Source organism: Hylobates moloch, unplaced genomic scaffold (genome assembly GCF_009828535.3).
Source record: "Hylobates moloch isolate HMO894 unplaced genomic scaffold, HMol_V3 SCAFFOLD_5, whole genome shotgun sequence".
NCBI classification, from domain to species: domain Eukaryota; kingdom Metazoa; phylum Chordata; class Mammalia; order Primates; family Hylobatidae; genus Hylobates; species Hylobates moloch.
Window position 1 is genome coordinate 93,568,462 of NW_026652280.1, and position 23,543 is coordinate 93,592,004.

The 23,543-nt window shown below is 39.4% G+C and overlaps 2 protein-coding genes across 4 annotated transcripts in view; one reads left to right on the top strand and one right to left on the bottom strand.

Moving 5' to 3' along the window:
- The window catches only part of DENND6A (DENN domain containing 6A), a 64,449-nt gene that overhangs the window by 29,650 nt on the left and 11,256 nt on the right, over positions 1-23,543 (top strand). For both annotated transcript variants that reach the window (XM_032153941.2, XM_032153942.2), the window contains exons 7-12: positions 69-148; positions 1,715-1,777; positions 3,166-3,221; positions 14,787-14,909; positions 15,479-15,574; positions 18,241-18,335. In XM_032153941.2, coding sequence (XP_032009832.1) covers positions 69-148; positions 1,715-1,777; positions 3,166-3,221; positions 14,787-14,909; positions 15,479-15,574; positions 18,241-18,335 — 513 coding nt within the window. The remainder of the gene's footprint in view (positions 1-68; positions 149-1,714; positions 1,778-3,165; positions 3,222-14,786; positions 14,910-15,478; positions 15,575-18,240; positions 18,336-23,543) is intronic.
- The window catches only part of PDE12 (phosphodiesterase 12), a 95,768-nt gene continuing 76,506 nt past the window's right edge, over positions 4,282-23,543 (bottom strand). The window contains exon 3 of one of the 2 annotated variants that reach the window (XM_032153940.2): positions 4,282-6,279. In XM_032153940.2, coding sequence (XP_032009831.1) covers positions 6,044-6,279 — 236 coding nt within the window. In that variant the 3' untranslated portion in view covers positions 4,282-6,043. The remainder of the gene's footprint in view (positions 6,280-23,543) is intronic. The other variant, XR_009213594.1, reaches the window with a different exon arrangement.

Consider the following 23,543-nt stretch of genomic DNA (forward strand, 5'->3'; position numbering starts at 1 on the left):
TAATGCCTCATTTTTAATACTTTGATATTTTCACTTATTCTAAGAAAATGTTTTGTTATATTTTTCAGCTTGTAATGATGTTGATCGATGGCCTGCCCCAGTGCCAGGGAAAACATTACACCTGCCAATCATGGGGGTGGTAATGAAGGTAATATCTTATATCTCAACTGTCTGCTTTATATTTTTATTTTTTTGAGACAGGGTCTTGTGCTGTCACCCGGGCTGGAGTACAGCGGCATGATCACAGCTCACTGCAGCCTCAACTTTCCGGGCTCAAGCAATCCTCCCACTTCAGCCCCCCAAGTAGCCAGGACCACAGGCATGCACCACCACACCTGGCTAATTTTTAAACTTTTTGTAGACAGAATCTTGCTATGTTTCCTAGGCTAATTGTGATCTTTTTAAAGAACTTTTGGACAGGCGTGGTGGCTCACACCTGTGATCCCAGCACTTTGGGAGGCCGAAGCGGGTGGATCCCTTGAGCCCAAGAGTTCAAGACCACCCTGGGCAACATGGTGAAACCTTGTCTCTACAAAAAATAAAAAAATTAGCGGGGCATGGTAGTGCACACCTGTAGTCCTAGGTACTTGGGATATTGCTTGAGCCTGGGAAGTCGAGGCTGCAGTGAGCCATGTTTGCATCACTGCATTCCAGCCTGCACGACAAAAGTGAGACCCTGTCTCAAAAAAAAAAAAAAGAACTTTGTAGGAAGCTCACACATGGGCTTTGCATTTTAACCTTCTATTAACATTAATCGTGTTATTGCTTTCCCTTGTTTGTCATTGAAGTGAGGCATTATAGAGATATTGCAATACGTTTTGCTTCTTAGAACCATTAGTCACACAACTTCAGGCACCTCTGATCTCATGGCATCCTGTAGAGTTTGCAGAAGAGTGTCATTTGTATGTAATACATGTACATGTAAATGCTACCTCCTAGAGTTCTGCAACTCCATGGCCCTGCCAGTGCCTCCAGAGATGAGTGATACGCAGAAACAGATTACTTGGTAGAATTGAGTATGAATTAATAAAAATTAAGAGAAATTGGGAAAGCCATTGGTTCTTAGTCCTAAATGATGTTCTTAACACGTGATGTCAGACCATACATGTTCATCCCAGGGTTTTGTTCTCTGTTAGATTTTTCTTTTAAATGAATTAGCATTTTGCTCTCAGACTTTGTATAAGTTGTACTCTAAGTGCTTTGCAATTCACTATCGAGTAGGACTTATTTTTGACAATGTTCTCTCTCTGCATTTGGCCATTTTTGTAGGATCTGTATTATGTTTTTCCTTGGGAAATCATCAAAAGTAATACTGATAGTTTTGGATTGAATGTTCTCATTGTTTCCTGTGAGATTTATCCAAAAATTTGGCAAGCTTGAGAGGGTGTGTTTGGGTGTGTGTATATTAATGAAGCAAAGATTTGAACAATAAACAGGAAGCAGTATGAAGCTGATGTCCATTTTGTTTTTCAACATACTTGCTTCTCAGGGAGTTAGTGATTACTGTGTGTGTGTGTGGGTATGGAGACCTTAATTTACTTACTTTCTGCTGTGACTAAAAATAAATATGACCTTAGTTTTTAACTCTGACATAGATAATTTTGTTTTTGTAGCTTTTTTGGCATTACTGACCATACCTTTTTAGCAGCAGGATACAGCACTTCTCATCCCCCATTCTTTTATAGCCAAAAATAATTTCCTGTCTTTCTTTTAGGTACGGATTCCCACATGTCATGACAAGCCTGGGACAACTCAAATAGTGCAGTTAACTCAGCAGGTAGTATGGTACTATGGTAGAATGATCCAGCACATATAGTCTCTTTAACGGAATTTTTAAACTAGCAAATGCAGAGTTTCTTGAGTTTATTACATATTTCTGAATATTACTGAAATGTCCCATTAAATAATTTTTAATGAATTGGTAATATATTCTCTAAAGTTTCTTAGAGTCGTTTTTCTTGTTATTTCTCCAGTAGAGACTGGAGAACTCAGAATTTGTATTTTAATTGTGAGGAAAAGGGGAAAGTGAATTTTTTTCAATAAGCTTTGATTCCGGCAAAACCTCTTAGGAGAGTGACCAGCAGACTTCTGATTTTAGGAAACTCAGTTAAAAGGATTCTGTAGTTACAATTGCCCTTTATTTTTCCAAAAGCACCATCTGTTCATGGGTGGGGTTGAAGTTTTCATTTGAAATGTTTTAACTGGTTTAAATTTTTTTGTTGTACTTTGTTCTTTGAATTGAATAAAAAACAGATAGCAGTAGGAAAACTAGTATTTCTGTTACATATCAACCAATATTAATGGGAGTATTTCATACAGTTGCAAATTAATCTAATTTTGACTATTGGATTAATTTTTTTTTAAACAAGGACAGGGTCTCCCTCTGTCACCCAGGCTGGAGTACAGTGGCACGATCGTAGTTCATTGCAGCCTCCAATTCCTGGGCTGAAGTGATTCTCCCACCTCAGCCTCCTAAGTAGCTAGGACTATAGGTGCATGCCACCACGCCTGGCTAATTTTTAATATTTTTTGTAGAGATGGGATTTCACTCTGTTGCCCAGGCTGGTCTCGAACTCCTGGCATCAAGTGATCCTCCCTCCTGGATTCCCAAAGTGCTAGGATTACAGGTATGAGCTTGGGATTAATTCTTTTTTTTTTTTTTGAGGTGGAGTCTCGATCTGTCGCCTAGGCTGGAGTGCAGTGGTGCGATCTCGGCTCACTGCAAGCTCCACCTCCCGGGTTCACGCCATTCTCCTGCCTCAGCCTCCCGAGTAGCTGGGATTACAGGCGCCTGCCCCGATGCCTGGCTAATTTTTTGTATTTTTAGTAGAGATGGGGTTTCACCGTGTTAGCCAGGATGGTCTCAATATCCTGACCTCGTGATCCGCCCACCTTGGCGTACCAAAGTGCTGGGATTACAGGCATGAGCTACCATGCCTGGCCGGGATTAATTCTTTATCCATGATATCTGCATAATTTTTGATCTTCTGCTATATTAGGGAAGATTGGTAAGACCCATTCCCTCTCTGGCTGTTCCTAAAGGAAGAGAATCTTAAAAGTTAGACAGGGCAGCATGGCTTATTGATCATGAGATAGATAGATTTTAAAATTTTCCTTACATTTTGGTGATATCTTCTCTTATTATTTTTCTTTTCTATCTCTCAGGCGGACACAAACATATCTGTTATTTTACCTACTGTTCATGAGGTGGATATTTTCAGGTAAAGAATAAAAAATTTTGTTAACTGACTTTCTTTTGCTTTGTGGTGGTGGTGTTAATTTATTTAAAAAATGAATATTGTATAGGTTGTGGAAAAAATTGGAAGAAAATAGTTATGTTTTACATGTTATAAATCAATGGTTCATCCCTGGGTACATGTTATAAGCTTTGACAATTAGGGAAATTTAAATATAGGATATGTATTATATGTAAAAATATTTTTGTTTGGTTTAGTGTGAGAATTATATTGTAATGATGTTAGAAAACATGCTTTTTTAAAAAAGAGATGCATTTTATTTGGGAGTGAAATGTCATGAGGTTTGTGTTTTATTTTAAAATACTTCAGTAAGAAAAAATAGATGACGTGAAAAATGGCAAATATTATTAATCATTAAATCTGAGTGATATGTACATGATGTTTCTTACACTATTGTTTTTATTTTTCTGTATGTTTGAAAAATGTCAACATGGAAAATGAAAAAAACAAAAAAGAGATACTGTTAGCACTTAGAAAAGAAATAGAGGAAAAATAAAAAGTAATGTTTGTGCCTTTACGCAGAGCAGCTAAATCTTTGGATTGGTACCCAAGTTCTAGTTCCCCAGGTAGTTCTGATGTATAGGCCAGCTTGAAAAACCACTGCTGTAAATGAGCAGTTACAAAATGCTCAAAAAGTCATGAAAGACTTAAAATGGATTTTTTTGGTGGGATCTTTTTTATTTTTGAGACAGAGTCTCACTCTGTTGCCTAGGCTGGAGTGCACTGCTGTAGTCTTGGCTCACAGCAGCCTCCACCTCCCAGGTTCAAGCGATTCTCCTGCCTCAGCCACCCAAGTAGCTGGAACTACAGGTGCACACCACCATGTCTGACTACATTTTTGTATTTTTAGTGAGATGGGGTTTCACCATGTTGTCCAGGCTGGTCTCGAACTCCTGACCTCAAGTGATCCACCTCCCTTGCCCTCCTAGAGTGCTGGGATTACAGGTGTGAGCCACTGCGCCTGGCTGACCTTTTTGTTTGTTTTTTATGACTTGTAAACTAAATGGAATACTGCTTCAAAAGATTGGTTAGTTAAAAAAAAGATTGGTTAGTTTTATATGTTGCTCTAGCACAGTACAGTCATCCTATTTCTAGGTATTTAGTCAATAAAAATGAAAATGTGTCTACATGAAGACCTGTATGCAAATGTCTATATAGTAGCTTTGTTCATAACAGTATAAAACTATACACAACCGAAGTATCCATCAACTGGTAAATGGCCAAACAAAATGTAATAAATGAATGCACATGGAATACTATTCAGCAGTTTAAAAAAAAAAGAAGGAACAGTTGATATATGCAACAATGTGAAAGACTTCCAAAAGCATTATGCTAAGTGAAAGTTTCCAGATAATTTAAAGATACTGAATGATTCCATTTATATGATGTTCTGGAAAAGATAAAACTATAGGGACAGAAATCAGATCAGTGGTTACCTGGGGCTGGGGGAGGAAATCTACTACATAAGGGCTGCGGGGATTTCGTGAGGTGATGGAACTATAATAGATCTTTGGTAAGGGTAAATTTTACTGCGTATAAATTATAAATGTGACTTTTAAAACAAATTAATTTTCTTAAAAATTACATGTTATAGCATTATTAGGATGAAAAGAGGGAGTGTCCCCAAAATAAATGAATAAATATTACAGGCAAAATATACTAAGAAGAATGTGTACTATTTCTCGTTTTGATACTTGACTCATTAAGGAATAATTTGCAGAATTGGCATAAATTAATACAGAGTTCAATTATCGGACATTTTTTCTTTTGAACTTCTGGGTATGAGTCTTACGCATTGTTTGTTACTGATTATCTTAGCTTTTGTGGTACATCTTGCATATCCCATATCTGAAATGGTCAGAATCAGAAGTGTTTTGGATTTTGGACTTTTTTGCATTTGGGGATTTTTGCATATACATAATGAGATATCTTGGGGATGGGCCCAAGTCTAAACACAAGGGTCACTTATGCTTCATATACACCTTATACACATAGCCTGAATGTAATTTTAAAAAAATATTTTTAATGATTTTGTGCATGAAACTAAATTTTGATTGCATTTTGACTTTGACTTATCTTGAGGTCATGAGTGGAATTTTCCACTTGTGGCACCATGTCAATGCTCAAAACCTTTTGGGTTTGGGAACATTTTGGAATGTAGATTTTCACATTAGGGATGCTCAACCCTTAGTTAATTACCCCCATCACTAACACCTTTGATTAGCACATGTCTCGTCTCCTGGATGTGAATTACATAATATTATTTTAAGAGTGGGGCAAGTTAGTTTGTTGTTTTTAAATTCTTGTTTCCCGCCAGATGCAGTGGCTCACGCCTGTAATCCCAGCACTTTGGGAGGCTGAGGCGGGCAGATCATGAGGTCAGGATTTCGAGACCAGCCTGACCAACATGGTGAAACCCCGTCTCTAGTAAAAATACAAAAACTAGCTGGGCATGGTGGCGGGCGCCTGTAATCTCAGCTACTCAGGAGGCTGAGGCAGGAGAATTGCTTGAACCCAGGAGAAGGAGTTTGCAGTGAGCTGAGATCGTGCCACTGCACTCCAGCCTGGGCAACAGAGCGAGACTCTATCTCAAAAAAAAAAAAAAAAAATTCTTGTTTTCCAAGAGATGAGAAAAACAAATTTTGAAAAATAATCTCACACAGTGATAGTATTATATCAAGCATTTAATATCTAATGATTAGATTAATACTTTATTTGTGACTATGCTTTTTGTTTCTGTAGAGCTTACATTTCACGTTTATTAGTGTGAATGAAAGTTTACATATTTATCCAGTTACATTGAAGGCGATATATTTACACCAAGACTGAGCTTGAAAGCAAAGTAAAGAGACCTCGAAAGGCATTTGAATTGGAGTAGCAGAGATACAGTCGAGTGTAGGCACTCCTTTCGCTAGGTCAAGGTCTATTCCATGGACCACGCCTTTGGTTTCAGCTTTCTTGATCACAGAAATAGTTTCCTCATTCTGTTTTTGAGGTGAGATTAGAATTGAAGGGCAATTTTCTGTTGAAAGAAATAGACATTTTCTTGCCTTAGAGTCAGGGACATTTTACCTGATGATATTTGCTATTTGTGTTTTAGAGACACATCAGTTATCACCTCCCGCCACCTGCTTCTCTGCCCTGTTCCCTATTGTGACTTGAGAAACAAGTTATTTTGGCTTTCTAACGCATTGGCTGAGTAGACAACAGTTATAGCTGTTTCTGTGTTTCAGAGATTGAGAAACCTTGTCACCACATAAAATGTATCTGATGCTATCTGACACATGTTAATTTCCTTTGGGTTTAGGTTTCAGATTATAATAACATACTATATCTTTCTCAAAAGGTTGAAACCACTATTTATTTCTTAGAAGTGAATTTCTGGCTGGGCATGGTGGCTCACGCCTGTAATCCCAGCACTTTGGGAGGCCAAGGCAGGTGGATCATGAGGTCAGGAGATCGAGACCATCCTGGCTAACATGGTGAAACCCTGTCTCTACTAAAAATACAAAAAAAAAAAATTAGCCAGGCATGGTGGCAGGCACCTGTGGTCCCAGCTACTTGGGAGGCTGAGGCGAGGGAATGGCATGAACCCGGGACGTGGAGCTTGCAGTGAGCTGAGATCGTGCCACTGGACTCCAGCCTGGGCGACAGAGCGAGACTCCATCTCAAAAAAGAAAAAAAAAAAGAAGTAAATTTCTAATTATTTTCCCAAGGCATGGCTGTTTTGGTGGTGGGAGCTTAGCATAAAGGCATGGTACTCCAGAATGGGAATATAAATGTGATACTAAAAAAAAAAGACCCAGTGATTTCCTTACAGACCTTCATTTCAGTAATCCTATACTGCAGTTAATTTGGTGCACACTACCTTTTTTTTTTTTTTTTTTTTTTTAGATGGAGTCTCGCTCTGTCTCCCAGGCTGGAGTGCAGTGGTGTGATCTCGGCTCACTGCAGCCTCCGCCTCCTGGGTTCACGCCATTCTCCTGCCTCAGCCTCCCGAGTAGCTGGGACTACAGGCTTGTGCCACTACATCCGGCTAATTTTTTGTATTTTTAGGAGAGACGGGTTTCACCGTTGTTAGCCAGGATGGTCTCAATCTCCTGACCTCGTGATCTTCCCGCCTCAGCCTCCCAAAGTGCTGGGATTACAGGCGTGAGCCACCGCGCCCGGCCTACTACTAATATTTTTTAGTTCAAGACAAGTTTCCTTTCCTGAATATTAAAAATTTACCTCCCACCCAAAAAAACAACTTTGATAACATATTATCAGTATAATACAAAGCTTTCAAAGAATGATTTATCTTGTAACTATACTTCCTATCTTCTATTTGTGCCCTTTGCTAATAATATATTAATATACTTGAAAGACAATAATTTGCAACTTGGTGCCTTAAAGGAATCCCACTATTAAAGTCAATTGGTCAGATGTTTTCATGTAGGCCTTTTTCATTTTTCCTTTGCTTATTTTTACAAACCAACAGAAAAGTAGCAAGTACAATACAGAAGACTTTTTTCCCGAACCATTTGGTAGTAAGCTGGCGACTTGGTGCCCTGTCATCCCTTAATACTTTAGAGTCTATTTCCTACTAACAAGTATACAACGCAACCATCAAGATTGGTAAAATCAACATTGATAAGTTAATATCATCTAGTACTAAGACCAGTTCAAATGTTACCAGTTATTACAATAATGTCTAGTTGAGAATCATGTTGCATGTAGCTGTCACATCTCATTAGTCATCTTCAGTCTAGAATAGTTCTTTAGTCTCTGACTTTCATGATCCTGATATTTTACAGATTACAGGACAGTTATTTTGCAGAAACTCCTCAGTTTAGGATTGTCAGGTATTTACTCCTGATTAGATTGAGGCTCTGCATCTGTCAGGAGGTGGCACACAAGTTGAGCTTGACTTGTTATTGATAATGTTCAGTTTGATCACTTGATTAATGTGGTATCCTCCAAGCTTCTCCACTGATAAGTTAATTGTTTTGGCCGGGCACGGTGGCTCACGCTTGTAATCCCAGCACTTTGGGAGGCCGAGGCGGGCGGATCACGAGGTCAGGAGATCGAGACCACGGTGAAACCCCGTCTCTACTAAAAATACAAAAAAATTAGCCAGGCGTGGTGGCGGGCGCCTGCAGTCCCAGCTACTCGGAGAGGCTGAGGCAGGAGAATGGCGTGAACCCGGGAGGCGGAGCTTGCAGTGAGCCGAGATTGCGCCACTGCACTCTAGCCTGGGCGACAGAGCGAGACTCCGTCTCAAAAAAAAAAAAAAAAAAAAAAAAGTTAATTGTTTTTTCTTTTGTAATTAGGTATTTTGGGGGGAGATATTTGAAACTATGTATGTTATTTATTGATGTGTAACAAATTATCCCAATACTTAGGCTTAAAAGAACAAACATTATTTCACACAGTTTCTGAGGGTTGGAAATCTGGGAGCTGCTTAGGTGGGTAGTTCTGGCTCAGAGTTTTTTTTGTGGTTACATCAAGTTGTTATCTGTGGTTTCAGTCAGTTGGACATAGGAGAATGGAGAGTCTGCTTCCCTACAAGGCTTACTCGCACAGCTGTTGGCTGGAGATCGCAGTTCTTTGTGGCTGTTGTTAGGAGGTCTCAGCCCTAGCCTTATGGACTTCTCCATAGGGCTTCCTAATGTTCTCACAACATGGCAGCTAACTTTTCCCAGAGCAAGCACTGAGAGAAGGCTGAAGCCACAGTGTCCTGTATGACTCAGCCTTCAAAGTTGTACATTGTCATTTCTACCACATTCTGTTAATTACAATCAAACCAGTAATCCAGTCCGCGCTCAAAAACAGGAGAATTAGGCTCCATGTTTTGAAAGGAGTGTCAAATAATTTGTGGACAGATGTTATTTATTTATTTTTATTTTTATTTTATTATTTTTGTAGAGAGGGTGTCCTGCTATGTTACCCAGGCCGGTCTTAAACTCTTGCCTCAAGTGATTCTTCCACCTAGGTGTTGGGGTTCCAGGAGTGAGCCACCATGCACAGCCTGGACATATTTTAAATCACCACACTATTTTTATATGTCTGTTTGGACTCTGATTTCTTGTTTTATTCAATGGATTCTAATCCATTATTACCTGTTTTGATATTCAAATTGTCCCAGTTTAGCCAGTGAGAACTTAATTACAGGCTGGCTTCTATGTTCTTTTGCCATATCTCTGTCATTCTTTGAACACTTTCTTGCTTTCTGGTGTGAGATATTCCAGGTTTATCTTTTTTTTTTTTTTGGTAATTAAATAAACTGGTTTGTAATTATCATACCATACAATATTCAACTTTTTAAAGTACAATTCACTAGTTTCTTAATATATTCACAAAGTTGTGCAACCATCACTGCTAATTCCAGAACATTTTCATCACCTCAAAACGTAACCCTGTACCTATTAGCAGTTCCCATTCCCTCTTCTTCCCAGCCCCTTGCCATTACTAACTTACTTTCTGTCTCTATGGACTTGCCTATTTTGGACATTACATTTAACTAGAATCATACAAAATGTGACCTTTTGTGTCTGTCTTCCTTCACCCAGAATAATGTTTATGAGGTTCATCTGTGCAGTATCATGAATCAGCACAGATGCTCCTAGACTTAAAAGGGGGTTATGTCCTGTTAAACCCATTGTAAGTTTGAAAATTGTAAGTTGAAAGTGCGTTTTTGATATTTTCAGTTTACAATGGGCTTATCTGGAGGTAAGTCTGTCATGTGTTGAGCATACTGAATGCGTACTGCTTTTGCAACATCATAAAGTTGAAAATTGTAAGTCAAACCATTGTAACACGGAGACTGTCTGTACTTCATTTTTTTAAGGGTTGAATAATATTCCATGTGGATGGGCCAGGTGCGGTGGCTCACGCCTGTAATCCCAGCACTTTGGGAGGCCGAGGTGGTCAGATCATCTGAGATCGGGAGTTCGACACCAGTCTGACTGGCATGGAGAAACCCCATCTCTACTAAAAATACAAAACTAGCCGGGTATGATGGCACATGCCTGTAATCCCAGCTATTCGGGATGCTGAGGCAGGAGAATCGCTTGAATCTGGGAGGCGGAGGTTGTGGTGAGCCAAGATCGTGCCATCGCACTCCAGCCTGGGCAACAAGAGCAAAACTCCATCTCAAAAAAAAAAAAAAAAAAAAAAATCCATGTGGATATACTACATTTTGTCTATCCATTCACCTTTTGATGCAGGTTTGGATGGTTTACACTTTTGGTTATTATGAATAATGCTACTGTCCACATTTGTGTATACATCTTTGTGTGGACATGTTTTCCATTCTCTTGGGTTCCAGATCATCTTGTATTTTCTCTTCCCAAGCCCTAGAACCAGCCATTTCTCTAAAAAGCCTTGGTTCTTTTTAGCAGAGAATAAGATTTAGAAGACAATATCTGGGCACTTGGTGTGCTTATTGATATTGAGATATCATTGCTTTTAGACCCTCTCAAGTGAACAAAACTACGATGTGTGTGTGTATGTATGTATGTGTGTGTGTGTGTGTGTGTGTATATATATATGTAAATGCATGTATATATACGCACTCATATATATTAAATTATTCTTTATTAACTGATTTAATCAATACCTCTGTTAGTAATCAATGCCGCATCTCTGCTGCAACTTTTTTTTTTTTTAGGTTTTTTGTTTGTTTATTTCAAAAGGTTTTTGGGGAATAGGTGGCGTTTGGTTGCATGAATAAGCTCTTTAGTGATGATTTCTGAGATTTTGATGTACCCATCACATGAGGAATGTACACTGTACCCAATATGTAGTCTTTTTATCCCTCACCCCCTCCCTCCCTTTCCCCACTGAGTTCCCAAAGTTCATTGTATCATTCTTATGTCTTTGCATCCTCATAGCTTAGCTCCCACTTATGAGTGAGAACATGTGATGTTTGGTTTTCCATTCCTAAGTTACTTTAGCATAATGGTCTCCAATTCCATCTAGGTTGCTATGAATGCCATTATTTCATTCCTTTTTATGGCTGAGTAGTATTCCATGGTGTGTATGTGTGTATATATATATATATATATATATACACACATACACAGAGAGTCAGAGCCCAAAAAGGGGAAGATGGCACCCACTTGGAGACGTGGTCTAGTGGGATAGAGTAACCTGAATGAGACAGGAGGGTATCCATGGCGGGGGGGGTGGGGGGTCAATCCAACAAGGAGAATCAGAGAGTGAGCAGGGTAAGGAGGGTATCCATGCAGAAGGGAAGCCAGGTGTAGAATGTCAGGGCCCAGGGGGATGAGAAAAGTATTAGCATGGGGGACAAATATATATATACACACACACAACTATATATATATATATATTTTTTTTTTTTTCTTCACTCATTGATTGATGGGCATTTGGGCTTGTTCCATATTTTTGCAATTGTGAATTGTGCTGCTGTAAACATGCATGTGCAAGTATCTTTTTTTTTTTTATGACTTCTTTTCCTCTGGGTAGATACCCAGTAGTGGAATTGCTGGACCAAATGGTAGATCTACTTTTAGTTCTTTAAGGAATCTCCATACTGTTTTCCATAGTGGTTGTACTAGTTTACATTCCTACCAGCAGTGTAAAAGTATTCCCTTTTCACCACATCCACACCAACATTTATTATTTTTTGATTTTTTGATTATGGCCATTCTTGCAGGAGTGAGGTACTAGTGCATTGTGGGTTTGATTTGCATTTCCCTGATAATTAGTAATGTTAAGCATTTTTAAATGTTTGTTGGCAATTTGTATATCTTCTTTTGAGAATTGTCTATTCATGTCCCTAGCCCACTTTTTGGTGGGATTGTTTGTTTTGTTCTTGCCGATTTAAGTTCCTTATAGATTCTGGATATTTGTCTTTTGTTTGGATGTATAGATTGTGAAGATTTTCTCCTATTCTGTGAGTTGTCTGTTTACTCTGCTGATTATTTCTTTTGTTGTACAGAAGCAAAATAAATCTATTTATCTTTGTTTTGTTGCATTTGCTTTTGGGTTCTTGGTCATGAAGTCTTTGCCTAAGTTTATGCCTGGATGGGTTTTTTCCAATGTTATCTTCTAGAAATTTTATGATTTCAGGTCTTAGATTTAAGTCTTTGATTAATCTTGAGTTTGTTTTTGTAAAGGATGAGAGATGAGGATCCAGTTTCATTCTTCTACATGTGGCTTGCCAATTATCTCAGCACCATTTGTTAAATAGGGTGTCCTTTCCCCACTTTATGTTTTTGTTTGCTTTGTTGAAGATCAGTTGACTGTAAGCATTTGGCCTTATCTCTGGGTTCTCTGTTCTGTTCCATTGGTCTACATGCCTATTTTTATACCAGTACCATGCTGTTTTGGTGACTATGGCTTTGTAGTACAGTTTGAAGGCAGATAATGTATTGCTTCCAGATTTGTTCTTTTTGTTTAGTCTTACTTTGGCTATGCAGGCTCTTTTTTAGTTCCATATGAATTTTAGGATTGTTTTTTCTAGTTCTGTGAAGAATGATGGGAACAAGCAGTGTAAGGAGGGCATTGATGAGAATTGTGTTGAATTTGTAGATTGCTTTTTGCAGTATGGTCACTTTCACAATATTGACTACGCATCCATGAGCATAGGATGTGTTTCCATTTGTTTGTGTCACCTGTGATTTTTTTCAGCAGTGTTTTGTCATTTTCCTTGTAGAGGTCTTTCACCTCCTTGGGTAAGTATATTCCTAAGTATTTTATTTTATTTATTGCAGCTATTGTAAAAGGGGTTGATTTGATTCTCAGCTTGGTTGCTGTTGGTGTATAGGAGAGCTGCTGATTTGTGTACATTAATTTTGTATTCGGAAACTTTGCTGAATTCACTTACCAGTTCTAGGAGCTTTTTGGATGAGTTTTTAGGGTTTTCTAGGTATATGATGTCATCAGCAAACAGTGACAGTTTGACTTCCTCATTACCAATTTGCATGCTGTTTATTTCTTTCTCTTGTCTGATTGCTCTGGCTAGGACTCTGCTGCAACTTTGTCCCCCATGCTAATACTTTTCTCATCCCCACTGGGCCCTGACATTCTACACCTGGCTTCCCTTCTGCATGGATACCCTCCTTACCCTGCTCACTCTCTGATTCTTCTTGTTGGATTGACCCCCCACCCCCATGGATACCCTCCTGTCTCATTCAGGTTACTCTGTCCCACTAGACCACGTCTCCAAGTGGGTGCCATCTTCCCCTTTTTGAGCTCTGACTCTCAACACCAGGTCAAGCCTCACATGAATGTCCTCCTTACCCTGCTTGTGTGCTTACCCCACTCCAGGGTACTTCTCCATGGAGATACCCTCATTTCTCTGCTCTGACATCCTGTGCCAGGTGGTCCCACATTGTGCCAACCTCCTCAACTCATTCTGTCTTTGATGCTACACATCAGGCTACCCGTCTGTGCTTCCTGGGCTCTGTGAACTCAAACCAAATAATCCCCACACATGTATACATTCCTCACCACATTTGGGCTCTAGCAGTTCCACAGTAGGCCACTATCTGCATGTACATGTCCACCTTACCTTACATAAGCTCTGACACGCCTCCCTGGTCAATACGGCTCACTTTCCCTCGTGGCAGAGATACCTACCACGTTCTGCTTTAGGACTGAGTTGTTTAGGAAGGGAAGAGGAAGAGCTCCTTTGCCTTACCCATGAGCTGTTTTTATGTTGTTGTTTGTTTCTTTTGTGGCACTTATCTTGTTTTTGAATAGTTAAAATTAACTCCCCTAATTTCCATCTCATAATTTGTTGCATATTTTTGCACTTAATTATTGTTTGATTTTTCTTTTCTTTTTATTTGCATGTGTGTCTTTTCAACTGAGTGGATTCGTTGTGATTTTCATAAATAGATAAGATTTCCCCCCAATCTACTAGGAAAAATTTTTACCAAGCCAGGAGGAAATTCCTAAATAAGTGAAAGTTACCAAATGTCTTAGGCCTAGTAACATACTAGCAGAGTTGTGTCCCAACAGGCCTCCACCCAATTCCAGGGCTGCTGTAAAAAGACTCAGCACTTCTGTAGAGGGAGTATCTGCCTAGGAGGTTCGCTCTTGTTCAGCATTAGCACTCCCCCTTGTGATTTGTCATCATTCTTTAATGTCAAAAGTATTGGGTTTTAAATTAAGTATATCCAATAAGTGCCCTTGGAAAATTAATTTTTCTTATTTCCTTAAAAAATTTAAGATTGAAATTCAAAGTATCAAAGCAATATTGATAAAATAGATCTATCATATGGTACAACAATTTGAGCATTATGTGCTTTTATTGTCAGTTATTCTGTGTGTCAATATATTACATTTAATTTTGTAAAAATTAGGATGAGTCAAATTGATAGATATTTTTATGTGGATAAAAGGGACTTCTGTCTCTATACATCACCATATTCTAAATGAATTTGTGTATCAGATCAAGATACAAATAGCAGGAAGAATTTATATCAATGTGGAGTTTTTAGAAAGATTATATAGTAATTTTAAAAACAGGATTGGCTACATTAAAAAATATTTCTACTGTGCATCACCTTTCAGGTGTTTCTGCCCAGTTTTCCTTCATAGTCAGATGCTCTGGGAGCTGGTGCTGTTGGGGGAGCCCCTTGTGGTTATGGCACCATCACCATCGGAATCATCAGAGACTGTATTGGCACTTGTTAAGTGAGTCTATTTGGTTACTATTTCTGGCTTCTTTTTTTTTTTTTTTTTTTTTTGATGCTGCGATACTTAACCTGTTGGTGATATTTGCAGCACTTCCCACCTGTCATATTTTTCCCCACCCATTATTGCATTGATCCATGCAAAAACCCTGTCAGAAGGTAATGCTTATTATAGCACCATTTTATGGATGAGAAAATTGATTCAGGCTCCATGAGGGCTGGAACCATGCCTTTGTTGTTCTGAGTAACAGGCACATTGATTCATTACATGAAGTTGTTCCTTGATAAATATTACTTGTATGAATGATCCGTGTAGAGTCAAAGGCACATAGCTAGTGGACGGTAGAGCCAGAATTTCACCCCATCTTCTGCCCCAAACCGAGTGTGTTCTTTCAGTATGCCATTTCACATTACATACATCTGTCTTTCTAATTCTGTGAAATGAGTTTACCATTTATTAAAACAAAGTATCCCTTTGTGTGTATACCGTTTGTATAGATGTTTTCTAGTTATAGATTAAGACCTTTAATTTCTGTGTCCTTTATTTTACATGTTCTTCCTGCTCCACAGCTGTGTTTCTCCATTAAAGTACTTCAGTGATTTCCGACCTTATTTCACTATTCATGATAGTGAATTCAAAGAATATACTACCCGTACCCAAGCTCCGTAAGTAAACAGAATAACTTCTGTTGACCAGGTATTACCTTTATAACCAAAATTGTGTAGAATTATTTTTGGTAATAAAAGCTTATAGGCAGAATGATCTTATAAAAGGAAAGTTTGAGGAGCTGCTAGAAATAATTTTAGATTTTAAGAGTTAGTACCTTATTTGAGTGACTTTTTGTATTTATTTTTATTTATTTATTTTCGAGACAAAGGTTTGCTCTGTTGCCCAGGCTGGAGTGCAGTGGCACGATCTCGGCTCACTGCAACCTCTGCCCCCTGGGTTCAAGAGATTCTCCTGCCTCAGCCTTCTAAGTAGCTGGGACTAAAGGCACGCGCCACCACGCCTGGCTAACTTTTCTATTTTTAGTAGAGACGGGGTTTCACCATGTTGATCAGGCTGATCTCGAACTCCTGACCTCATGATCTGCATGCCTCAGCCTCCTAAAGTGCTGGGATTACAGGTGTGAGCCACCACACCCGGCCCACATGATTTTATTTATTAATGGAAGCTATATTGTCATTAATAGCCACTGGGTTGTACTTTCAATTCTACCTTTTTATGAAAAATCTTTTCAATCTGTAAAAAGAAAAAATAATCTTACCCTTTCCCTTTTAGCTCTTGCTCTATTGCTCACCTTTTTACAGCTCGATTTCTAAAGCAACAACAAAAATCTGCATGTACTATCTCCACTTCCTGATTTTCTGGTTGCTTCTAGTCAACTGCGGATTGACTTCTTCATGTTCACTGAATTTGTTCTTGCCAAATCATCAAGACCCTTCTCACTGTTTCACCCAGTGGGCATATCATTACCCTGTTTTTCCTTTTTCTGTCTTTCCCCCTCCCCCCCTCCCCTCCCCTTCCCCTCCCCTCCCTTCCCCGTTGCCCAGGCTGGTCTGCCACCTCTTCTTTCTTGTAACATTTACACTTTTAACCTTAAAAATATTTTAATCACCAGCTGGTCGTGATGGCCCATGCCTGTAATCCCAGCACTTTGGTAGGCCTAGGCGGGCAGATCACTTAAGCCCAGGAGTTAGAGACCAGCCTGGGCAACATGGCAAAACTCTGTCTCCACAAAAAAAATACAAAAATTAGCTGGATGTGGTGGCATGCGTCTGTAGTCCCAGCTACTCATGAGGCTGAGGTGGGAGGATGGCTTGAGCCTAGGAGGCAGAGGTTGCAGTGAACTCAGATCGTGCCACTGGACTCCAGCCCTGGGGGACAGAGTGAGTCCTTGTCTCAAAAAAAATTTTTTTTTAAATCTCTAATACCATTCTCTCCTGGGCTGTCTTGTGGTACATCCCAATCTTCTTTGCAGACTTTTCTCTACGAATCCCTTAAATGTTGGTGTTCGCTAGGTATTGTGTTCTGAGTTCTGATTTCAGACTGATAGTTTTTTTTTTTTTTTTTTTGAGACGGAGTCTGGCACTGTCACCCAGGAGGGAGTGCAATGGCGCCATCTTGGTTTACTGCAACCTCTGCCTCCCGGGTTCACATGATTCTCCTGCTTTAGCCTCCCAAGTAGCTGGGATTACAGGTGTACACTATCACGCCCAGCTAATTTTTTGTATTTTTAGTAGAGACAGGGTTTCACTATATTGGCCAGACTGGTCTTGAACTCCTGACCTCATGATCTGCCCACCTTGGCCTCCCAAAGTGTTGGGATTACAGGCGTGAGCCACCGTGCCTGGCCGATTGATCTTTCTAATAAGCACTTTTTCTTTAATGCGTCATTCCTCCACTTGGTTATCTAGTAGTTTCCCTTTGCCTGTAAGATAACATCTAAACTTCTTAGCATACTAACATGGTACTAACGATCGGGCAACAATATTCTCATTTCTGACTATTCATCCTTTCTGCTTTTGCTCCAGGAATGCTAAACTCTGTGTAGTTCTACAGACAGGCCATAATGTCACTTCATTGCTTTGCACATAGTTTGTTCTGCATCACTCTTCCCTCTCTCATCCACTTGGCAAAAAACACCTACTTATCTTTCATGTCTTCCTGTAAATATTACCTCTTTGGTGAGGCTGTCCTTTAATCCCCTGGTAGACATAGGTTCTCCTTTGTGATTATTGTGCCTTTTTTTTTTTTTTTTTTTTTGAGCTAGAGTCTCACTCTGTTGCCCAGGCTGGAGTGCAGTGGTGCAATCTTGGCTCACTGCAACCTCCGCCTCCTGGTTTCAAGCGATTCTCCTGCCTCAGCCTCCTGAGTAGCTGGGATTACAGGCGCCCGCCAGTACGCCCAGCTAATTTTTTGTAATTTTAGTAGAGATGGGGTTTCACCATGTTGGCCAGGTAGGCCTCAAACTCCTGACCTCGTGATCCGCCCGCCTCGGCCTCCGAAAGTGCTGGGATTACAGGCGTGAGTCATCGCGCTCGGCCGATTGTTGTGCATTTTAAACCACCTTCACTGTCTTCTAATTTTGGCATCATAACTGGGTGTGTATACCTTTCTTCCTGTGTGCTGTTGGAAGGACCGTGTCCTTTCATCTTTATATGTCTAGTGTAAAACGTGTTGCCTGGCATGTAGTTGATATGTAATATGTTGAATAAAGGAAAAAGCAATCTGTATATTGTTCATTGAAAAAAATGTAAACTATTCTTCACTGATTTAACATTCATCTTTTTCTCACCTTTTTTATTTTGTTTTGTTTTGTTTTATATAGGCCCTCAGTTATATTAGGAGTAACCAACCCTTTTTTTGCTAAGACACTCCAGCACTGGCCACACATTATTCGAATAGGAGACCTTAAACCTACAGGTAAAGTATAAACTTGGTGTTCTGTTTTTGGTGTGCAGTGTTGCTGAACAGGTTTCTTTCTTTTCATCCTTGATTATTTTTTATGTTGATGGCAGCTTTCTTCAAGGCCTTTGGAGAAGAGTATAATTTCCTGCTAATCTCCCACTAAAATATGCAGGCTCTTATATATGTATAATCTGTCATGTCCTCCTACCAAAAAATATACTTATAGTGTTATAGACATTGAATGAATTATAGTAAAATGAAGTCTCAAAAATGTTAGCTTTATATATATTAAATATTATATATTTAAATATATATTTAATATATTAAATATAAATATATATTTAAATATTTAAATATATAATATAGATATTTAAAAGCCCAATAAAACAGAACTTTCTATATATATATAGAAGCCCAATAAGACAGAACTTTCCAATACTGCTTGAGTAAAACCTTATAGAAAACTAGAATTATCCCCGACTTGTCACAAAATACTCAGCTAGGTCTCAAAACAAGTATATGTCCCTGTAGCACAGGTTATTGATTTAGGGAGCAGTTCAAAGTGTCTTTTCATATGGAAAAGACATACAGTACCTTGTTCATGGTAGGAGTTTAACAAATGTTTAAGTATATGAATTCTGAGTTTGGAAGTTTTCTTAACCTAGATGACAACTAAATGGTACATTAATTAAGGACATGAGTCTTGGGTATGAGAAGATATGAGAAAATTTTTTAAATCTTAATTTAATCTTGACATTTATTTTCATGGTTTGGGCGTAGTAATTTAGACTATTTTGCTAATTGTAATGTAGCAGACTACTGACTATTTTCTCCTTCCCATGGAAGACATCTCTCTGACATGACAATGGACATTCATGAATTTTCCACTGAAAAAGTTGGGATTATAAAGTTATTTTCTAATAACTTTATAATGTACTACATTTATTTATTTATGAGACAGAGTCTCAGTCTGTTGCCCAGGCTGGAGTACAGTGGCACTATCTCGGCTCTCCCAGGTTCAAGTGTTTCTCCTGCCTCAGCCTCCCAAGTAGCTGGGATTACAGGCACCCGCCTCCGTGCCTGGCTAATTTTTGTATTTTTAATAGAGACAGGGTTTTGCCATGTTGGCAAGGCTGGTCTCAAACTCCTGACCTCAGGTGAGCTGCCCACCTTGGCCTCCCAAAGAGCTGGGATTACAGGTGTGAGCCACCACTCCCGGCCACTACCTTTTTTGTTTTTTGTTTTGTTTTTTTGTTTGTTTGTTTTTTGGGTTTTTTTTTTGAGACAGAGTCTCACTCTGTCGCCCAGGCTAGAGTGCAGTGGCGTGATCTCGGCTCACTGCAACCTCTGCTTCACGGGTTTGGGAGATTCTCCTGCCTCAGCCTCCCAAGGAGCTGGGATTACAGGCGCCCACCACCACGCCTGGCTAATTTTTGTATTTTTAGTAGAGACTGGGTTTTACCATGTTGGCCAGGCTGGTCTCAAACTCCAGACCTCCCGTGATCCGCCCACCTCGGCTTCCCAAAGTGCTGGGATTACAGGCTGAGCCACTGTGCCTGGCCAGCAGCCACTACTTCTAAAACTTGTTCCTTTTGTTATACATAGATATATTTAAAACATGACTTAATAATCTGATTTTATAAGATTTTCTTTCTGGTATATACATATATCTAAATGGAAGTATTAGAATCAAGGATAACATTTTAAATAGTACTGTTTACAAATTCTGGACTTGGTCTTATTGAAATTTTTAGAAGCCTTATGAAATAGAGGAAAAAGCAAAGGGCTTCACCTTGGCAATCAGAACTGTGTGCTAATAGGCTGAATAGCATCTTTAAGCCTCAAATTTTTTGTCTGCTAGGAGGATTAAACACAGTGCCTGATGCATGGTACTCTGTAAATGGCATGGTCCCCTGCCATTCTGTTACTGTTCTGCCTGAGTATTAATGATAGTTCAGAGAACAACAGTTACTAGAGTCTTGGATATGAGATGATATGATAAATTTTTTTTAATCTTAATTTAATCTTGACATTTTCATGGTTTGGGCCTACTAATTTAGACTATTAATCATAATGTAGTAGACTACTGATTGTTTTCTCTTTCTGGTGGAAGAAGTCTCTCTGCTAGATGTAGGTAGATAACTTTTGCACAAAGTCATTGGTAGAGCAGCATGAATTGATAAATCTGTTTAAGAAATCACCAAACTGTTTGCCAAAGTGGCCCATCAGTTTACATTCTTACCAGCAATGTATGAGGGTTCCTATTTCTTAACATCTCTGCCAACATTTGATGTTGTCGTTTTCATTATGGCCATTCTAGAATGTTTGAAATGGTGATTTTAATTTGCTTTTCTCTAATGACTAATGATGGTGAGCACCTTTTCATCTACTTCCTTTCATTCATATATCTTTGGTGAAATATCTATTTAAATATGTTGGCTTTTTTTGTGTGTGTGATAGGGTCTTGTGCTGTTGCTCAGGCTGGAGTGCATTGGCACAATCATAGCTCACTGTAACCTTGAACTCCTGGGCCCAAGTGATCCTTTTGCCTCAGCCTCCTGAGTAGCTGGGAGTACAGGTGCACACCACCACGCCTGGCTAATTTTTTATTTTTTCTGTAGAGACAGGATCTTGCAATGTTGCTGGTCCTGAACTCCTGTGCTCCAGCAGTCCTCCTGTGCACAAGTAGTCCTCCTGTGCTCAAGCAGTCCTCCTGCCTTGGCCTCCCAAAGTCTTGAGATTACAGGTGGGAGCCACCACACCTGGCCTGTTATTTTCCATTTTTTTGATAGTAGCCATCCTAATGGGCATGAGTTAGTATTTTATTGTGGGTTTCATTTTCATTTCCCTCATGATCGGTGATATTGAGTATCTTTCCATTGTTTATTGGCCATTTAATTTATTTATTTATTTATTTATTTATTTATTTATTTATTTATTTATTTATTTTTGAAACGGAGTCTCACCCTGTTGCCCAGCTGGAATGCAGTGGTGCAATCTTGGCTCACTGCAATCTCCACCTCCCGGGTTCAAGCAATTCTCCTGCCTTAGCCCCTTGAGTAGCTGGGATTACAGGCATGAACCACCACACCCAGCTAATTCTTGTATTTTTAGTAGAGATGGGGATTCACCATGTTGGCCAAGCTGGTCTCGAACTCCTGACCTCAGGTGATCCACCCGCCTCGGCCTCCCAAAGTGCTGCAATTACAGGCGTGAGCCACCACGCCCAGCCTGTTTATTGGCCATTTATATATTTTCTTTGGAGAAATGTCTATTCAAGTCCTTTGCCCACTTTTAATAGAGTTGTTTGGGTTTTTTTTTTTTAGTTATAGGAATTCTTTATATATTCTATCCTTATTAGATATATGCGTTGTGAATATTTTCTTCTATTTTGTATTGTCTTTTTGCTCTCTTGGTGGTGTCCTTTGATGCACAGAAGTTTATTTTATTTTATTTATTTATTTTTTGAGATGGAGTCTTGCTCTGTCTTCCAGGCTGGAGTATGGTGGCATGATCTTGGCTCACTGCAAACTTTGCCTCCTGGGTTCAAGTGATTCTCCTGTCTCAGCCTCCCCAGTAGCTGGGATTACAGGTGTGCGCCACCACACTCAGCTAATTTTTGTATTTTTAGTAGAGATGGGGTTTCACCATTTTGGCCAGGCTGGTCTTGAACTCCTGACCTCGTGATCCACTCACCTCAGCCTCCCAAAGTGCTGGGGTTACAAGCGTGAGCCACCACGCCCAGCCTGTGCACAGAAGTTTATAATTTAATGGTCTTATTTATCTTTTTTTGTTTTCTTCTGTTTTTTTCTTCTGTTTTTTTTTTTTCTTTTGAAGTCTTATTTTTTCCTTGTATTGCTTGTAGATTTGGTGTCATAGTCATGAAATCTCATATATCTTTTTAATTTATGAGTGGTTTATATCTTGGAGTATTTTTCTGCTTGTTGAGTTAAAAAACAGGCAGGCCCACTGCAAATGCTGCACAAGTTGTGCAACACAGCCCTGCTCAGGATTCTGGCTTTGAAACCTGAGATAGACTGTGAGTTCTATAAGGAAAAAAAAAATTTGGCAGGGTCAGTAAAATTATAGAAAAAAGCATCTTCTTTAGGACCAAGAGGGAAGGCACAGCAGAATTAAGATTTTGCTCTCCTGTGTCCTGAAACTTTACCAGAAACATATATTTAGTGTTAACCTTGCAGAAGGATCATTCCTCCTGATACAAAAGGATTGCTTTTTCTGGATTGTACCTAGTTTTAGTGCACCCATATCCTTGACAAGATGTTCCTTTGTGTCTGGTTATGACAGAGCTAACAACCTGTCTTAATAGGGCACTCATTAATCAGAATGAATGATGGCAGTAACCAACTGGTTCTGGTGCATACCAGGTAAATATCAAGTTCTGCCCATGCTTTAGTTTCTTCATCTGTGAAATCGGCATCATAAATAAACTCTTATTGTGAAGATTAAATGTGATAATTTGTGCAGTGTTCTTGGACCAGAGACTGGCACGGAGGACATCTTCAGTAAATGGTGGCTATTATTGTCCTTACCATTATCTGCAACTCTTTAAGCAACATGTTCATGCTTCCGTATTTAACTTTTTACTCAAAAGGCCTTTTCTCCTTCCTATGGATAACTTTTTTTTTTTTTTTTTTTTTTAAGACAGAGTCTCGCTCTGTCACCCAGGCTGGAGTGTAGTGGCACAATCTCGGCTTACTGCAGCCTCTGCCTTCTGGGTTCAAGTGATTCTCCTGTGTCAACCTTCCGAGTAGCTGGGACTACAGGCGTTTGCCACCATGCCCAGCTAATTTTTGTAGTTTTAGTGGAGACAGCGTTTCCCCATGTTGGCCAGGATGGTCTGGAACTCCTGACCTCAGGTGATCCACCTGCCTCAGCCTTCCAAAGTGCTGGGATTACAGGCGTGAGCCACCACACCCGGCCAACTTTGTATCTCTCTTATAAATTGGCTTAAATGTTACCTCCTTTAGGAATCCTCAATAATTTTCTTACTCCTCTTTGGCCAGGACACTCTTCTGTGTCTCCATAGTATTTTGTTCATAATTCTATCCCAGCACCTCTCCCTCTGTATTGTCATTTCTCTGTATCGTATTTTGCTGTTAGGCTGTGGCTCATTGATATGGGTAATTAGCTGTTTTGTTCCTGTATTGCCAGTATCTTGCATTTACTTAATATTTACTCAATCAGTGAAAAAATAAGTCTGTG